Source organism: Cetorhinus maximus, chromosome 18, assembly GCF_964194155.1.
Source record: "Cetorhinus maximus chromosome 18, sCetMax3.hap1.1, whole genome shotgun sequence".
In the NCBI taxonomy this organism is placed as follows: Eukaryota; Metazoa; Chordata; class Chondrichthyes; order Lamniformes; family Cetorhinidae; genus Cetorhinus; species Cetorhinus maximus.
In genome coordinates, this window is record NC_135896.1 from 83,468,678 (window position 1) to 83,474,758 (window position 6,081).

Sequence of the window (6,081 nt, forward strand, 5' to 3'; positions counted from 1 at the left end):
AGCTCATGCTGATTTTGCTTCTGTGGTCGGGGGAGGAGGGGGAGTGGGGTGAGCTGTCTGCACCGCCTCCATCCCCATAATATGCTGCCCATAGTTACTTCTGTAATTTAGGAAAAGCAGCAGAGCCCATGTAAAAATGTGGATTAGTAACAGCACTAAACGCAGATCAATGTTCAGTAATACCACTAAACGCAGGATTAGTAAATCTCTAATTATGCTAATCTATGTTTATTATAATGTGTGTAAGGCAGCAAGCACATGGATAGAACACAGGAAGATCCATGCCAGAAGCACATGCCAAGAAATTCTATCACCCCAGCCCATGATCATCCATCCACTAATCTGGCTCGTGACAGAAACATAAAAGCATAAAATAAGATCCGACTCTGCCTTCACATGCTTCCTAAGACCTTCCCCAGTCCTGCTGGAGCACAGTACAACCTTCCCAAATTCAACCCCCTTTCTCCACATGCTCAGATCTCAGGACCTTCTCTCGTTGCTCACAAATTCTCATTCCAAGTTATCCCTAATCCAGTAGTCAAAAGACTTGCTCCAGTGTTCTCATACCTCCTCTAGTGTTTGTAGACTCTGTGATGCCTCTTCCAAATACAGCTAGACCCTGAGACCCCTTCTGCCAGGCACTAGGGCCACCTCCCCAGTGTTGTTAGATCCCAGCACCAGTACTGATTGTGTTAGTTGGCACGCTGACTCGCTATAAGCACTGCCATGGAATATTTGAACTGTACCCACCTGACCACACCAGGGCAATATTAGAAGTGCAAGAACTGACCTCAATGTCAAGGCAAGGAATTTCAGCATGCCCCCCCACCTCCTTCTGATTACTGTCCAGCACCTTCTGTGGGATAGTGTAAATATGGTCATCCAGGGAGGGAGGGAGTTGAGTTATGATGATCTCCATAGGTGAGGAGTCTGCACAAATTCACTGTTGAGATTCACAGATGAAATATGATGACTCAGGGTGAAGCATCAAGTCTTGGCGACATGTATAGAAACATGTTATAGCAAAAGACAGGAGAGGAAGGCAAAAAAAATGGGAAGAAAGTTCTATTTCACATGGTGTCAGCCTTGGCGCATTGGCAACATTCTCTTCCCTGATGATGTTAAAGGATTCCAGGGACTTGTGCACATAATTGAGGCTGACACTCCAGTGCAGTACTGTAGGACTGATGCACTGCCTGAGGCGCTATCTTTCAGGTGAGATGTTAAACCTCAGCTAGGCTTAAAAGATCCCAGGGTAATATTTGAAGAAAAACAGGGGAGATATCGCGAATATTTATCGCCCAACCAACGTCACTAAGACAAATGATCAGGTCATTATCTTGTCGCTGCTTGTGGGACCTTGTTGTGCACGATTTGGCCATTGTGTTTCCTACTTTACAACAATGACTACATTTCAGAAGTCATTTTTTAGGGCTTTGGGAAGTCTAGAGGATGTGAAAGTTCTTCCTTTCGCATTATTTTTGTCCAAATGATGGTAAATGTGCATTGGATGAATTTATCTGATTCCGTTTCTTTAGATATCGGATTATGACCCAGTGCTGGCAGCACAGACCTGAATACCGGCCAGATTTCTCCGCCATATTGGAAAGAATTAACTACTGTACCCAGGTATGGAGCTGCACATACACTCATTGGAGACATGAGGGATAAAACTGGTGGGATGCAGTGCGGGCGAAATCAGATTGGCAATCAGTTTTACACTCCACTTGATTTTCCTTCCTTGTAAAGATAGAAGGCTGTCCTCATGAGCTGGTCTCTCTGAAAAAACCTAGTCTCTGTGACTGTTAAAGGATGTTAGGGATCGAGCAGGCGGTGACAGCCGAACTTGTTTGAATGAGCTTTCGTCGTAGAAATGAATTGAATTTATGGTAATGTAACAGTAGTCTCTTATCCTGTGACCTGGCCGGAGAAGGGAAAAGATGTAATTTTTTGGAAGGCAACTAAAAACCCTTTGGCTCAAAGAGAAAATAAAGCAGTTTCAAAGAGGAGGAGTGAATAACAAGGCCCCAGCCTGAAACGTAAAGGCCTTTTAGTGGGGAAGAGGCTGCCATCCAGTCAGAGATTGCCTTAACTTACCGGAGACCTGACAGCATTGACCCTGATGCCTTAATGATGATCTGAGTGTCGATTAACACACGGTGAGATTTTGTGTATTCTGCAGGTCGGAGATCAGAAGTCCAGCGGCTTTGCAGGGCTAAAGGAGGGTTTTAGACAGAAGCCAGATTAAAAGATTTGGAACCCTGGGCACCCCAAAGCAGCAGGAGAGCAGGAATAGATTAGGTAGCGCATGAGGAGAAAAACAATGGTGCTGACTTGGCCAGTCTAAGCCCTGTAATCTTCTCTCCTCTAAAACAGAAGGAATTAGGTGATGCCAAACTTGGACTTTAAGAGCCTGTAGATTATAGACTGGGCTATTGGGCATCCCTCTAGAGTCATTAATAGTGTGCTGTTACTGGTGCCTGACCTATCAACATCCATTTAGTGTGTTGGAACATATATGAGCACACTGGCCATCAATGTGTGACACTTGGATTCACGCACTTGACAATGACAGTCACTACCCTATGACCCTATTAACCCTATGATCCATAAGCATTGTTTAGAAAATATTATTATTTAGGAAAGCTGTTGACATTGTGAGAACCGAACCCAACAAGCATCACAACAACAAATTGCATTTGTATAGCACCTTTAAAGTAGGGAAATGCTCATAGGTGCATCATAGAGGTGTAATCAGTCAAAATTTGACACTGAGCCAAAGAAGGACAAGTGACCAAAAGTTTGGTAAAGATGATAGCTTTCAAAGAAGAATCTGAAAAGAGGAGAAAGAAGTAGAGAGCCAGAGAGATTGAGGGAGGAAATTCCAGAGTTTAAGGCCTAGTCAGCTGAAGGCACGGCCGCCAGTGATGGAGTGAAGGAAATAGAGATGGACAACATGAGAGTTAGATGAATGCTGAGATCTCATAAGGCTGTAGGGATGGAGGATGTTACAGACATAGGGAGAGGTGAGACCATGGGGAAATTTGAACATGAGGATTAGAATTGTAAGATGAAGATGTTAAGAGACCAGAAGCCAATGTATGTGAGCAAGCACAGGAATGATTGGTGAACAGAACTTGGGCTGAGTTAGCATACTTGCAGCAGAGTTTTGGATGTGTTTAAGTTTATGGACGGGGGATAAAAAAAAACTTGCCTTTATGTAGTATGTGTCATGACCTCATGACATCCTAAAGCTTAACAGCCAATTAAGTTCCTTTGACGAGCAGCCACTGTTGTAATGTAGGAAACCTGTGTCCAATTTGCTCACAAGTTCCCACAAACAGCAATGTGATAATGACCCCATAATTTGTTTGTTAGTGACGTGAGTTGAGGGATAAATATTGTCACAGTTCAATCCCATGGCACACTATGACTTTGATGGGTATGTGGCTGGATTAGTAACCCAGTAGCTGTGAGGTCAAATCCAACCACAGCACTTTATTTATGAATTCAGTTAAAGGATAAATATTGTCCAGGACCCTGGTAAGAATGTTGCTACTTCTCTTCAAAATCGTGCCCATGGGGATCTTTAAAGTCCATCTGAGAGGACAGAAAGGGCCTTGGTTTAACATCTTGTCTGAAAGAAGGAAGTTAAGAGGCTGTCCAAGCGAGCATCAGAATGGTCATAACTTTCAGAAGAGGAGGGGGAGAGACAGGAGTTCAAAAGTGGAAATATACATTAAGTTCTAATGCCTTGCTTTTTTACTTTCAGGACCCGGACATTGTCAACACTCTCCTTCCTGTTGAGTATGGACCCGTGTCAGAGGATGAAGGAAATATGGTGATGCGTCCTGACAGCTCGAGCGACATGACCCCATTAAGGGTCAGCCCAAGTATTGCACCTCAAGTCGCCAATCAGATGTCTGAGTTATTGCACTCTGGACCGAAGCTTCAACATCCTCAGGAGCTACCAAAGAGAGAGAGCTTTGGCACCAAGGCAGACAGCGGCCACCAAATAGCTTCAGTTGGCGGCCACTGGCTTTACCAAGATACCGGGGCCAATCACTACTCTGAAGCAATATCTCAGCAAGGGCAGAGGCTGAAAAACCAGACCAAAACCTTGTGGAATCCGACTTATGGCTCTTGGGTCTCTGAGAACTACAACAGAACTGCAACAGTGTCAGAGGTGGATGAGAAGGCCCTGGGCACCCCTGAGCAGGAGGATTCAGGCTTAGATTGCAACAGCAGCTCTCCACCCAGCTCCCGGGAGTCCCCTTCTCCGGGCAGCCACTACCCGGCTCTGGAAATCGGAGGGCCAGCACTGGTCAAAACGCAGAGCTTCCCTTGTGGAAACATAAATTATGCTTACGATGGCCTTGTCTATGATTCTGAGGGCACACAGGTATCGTCAGACACAAGTGACGAGGATGGTTCCAGGCAGAAGATGCTACCTCTCGATAAGGAAATGCATTGCCTTTGCAACCCAGAGAAGTCAGCAAGAGATCGTGATTCAGGCCTGTCACTGTCTGAAGACCTCAGCATCACCCCTGTATAAAAACTACCAATGACCTGAGGCACATGTGAAATTGCATGGATTGGTCAAGTTCAGTTAGAACTTAAAATAAGTTAAGAGACACATTTCCATTTGTCACTATATCTGGATTGTATTGTAAGCTTCCTCCAAGGTCAGTAAATCCTGATGAGGCTCAAGCTAGGAGATAAGCTACCTCATCAGGTCAAAAGACCATTAGACCCGACACAGGATTCTCTCACTCAGTTCATTTTTCTTTAATACTGATAAGGCTGATAGGAACTGTATGTATTCCAGAAAATGGGATCTCTAACCTGGACTTTGAAGCCTTGTCTTGCTGGCAGTTTCCACAGTTGGTCCTGCAAATCCTCCTCCTTGTAGATGATACACTCGGCTAAACGCTTTGTCCTTAATGGAACAGCCCAGCAAGGAACTGATGAATCTCACCGAACAGAGGGAAGCAGCTCAAATGCCAGTCAAGGCTAAGATTCAAACCTTTGACCCCAGCAGTTGAACAGTGTACCCACGGAGTGGGCAAGGGCTGCTGCTGGAACTCATGAGCCCGTTTTACGGGGGAAATCTATTTGTACAGATTGGGATTACAGTTTATACTGAAAGTCTAACACTGGAACCTCTAAGTATCTAGACCAACTCATTTCCCAATTACTAGGACCAGTTTTAAGGAGTTGTCTATCTGAAATCACTGTGAGGTGCAGTTTTGTCGCTGGTTATCACACTTAGATGTGCTTTGGGGATCATTGGTGTGCATCATGCATTCTGTAAATAAGAAAACCATATTGTCAAGAAGACATGGGGCAGAATTTTTACGTTGGTCAGCGGGTGCGATCGCCAGGCCCGGAATCGGCTGGGGAACGGACCGCTGACCGCGAGACGCGGACTGTAAAGCTCAGCGCTGCCAGGGTGGGTGGGTGCTGACGTCTGTGCGGGTGAGAGCTGACAGAAAGCTCCCTGAGGGCAGAGTGCTGCATCAGGGGAATGAAGAGCTGAAAAGCATTAAAAAATGCCCAAGCATCACAATCAGTCACCTGAACATATGCACAATAAAAATGCTGTCCATAGATTTTTCTTTTTCTTTCAGTTAATAACGGAAACCTCATCGTGCCCTTGGATAAAGCTTCATGAAAAACGTAAAGTCCGCCTGGCCCGTCCATCAACTGTAAGGTTGGGCGGACCACGAAAAATCGCAGACAATTGCACCTTCAAATACCTTAATTGGCCTCTTAATTGGCGATGGGTGCGCGCAAGAGTCGGAAGCGTGCCTGCTGACTGAACTATCATGCGAGCGCAGGATGACATTGGGACGCTCGCCTGACGTCATCTCGCACAATTTCGTGTTTGATCGAGTGAGGCGTGTGCCTGCCCACCGAGCTAAAAATTCTGCCCATGGAGTAGATATTTTGAAATAATCTGGTGGCGGGAAAGGAGAGTGCATTGTACTTTCACCTACCTTTAACCCTGACCCTCCCACGCCATCCCTGGTTACTGCCAAAGTTACCGTGTACAATAGCAAGAACCCCTAAAAACTACAG

General features: G+C 45.4%; 1 protein-coding gene across 6 annotated transcripts in view; it reads left to right on the plus strand.

The window, feature by feature from the left end:
- ltk (leukocyte receptor tyrosine kinase) overlaps nt 1–5,445 on the plus strand; it is a 213,470-nt gene extending 208,025 nt beyond the window's left edge. For all 6 annotated transcript variants that reach the window (XM_078563097.1, XM_078563094.1, XM_078563098.1 and 3 more), the window contains 2 exons: nt 1,539–1,629; nt 3,773–5,445. In XM_078563097.1, the coding sequence (XP_078419223.1) occupies nt 1,539–1,629; nt 3,773–4,555 (874 nt within the window). In that variant the 3' untranslated portion in view covers nt 4,556–5,445. The remainder of the gene's footprint in view (nt 1–1,538; nt 1,630–3,772) is intronic.
- The last annotated feature ends 636 nt before the right edge of the window (nt 5,446–6,081 follow it).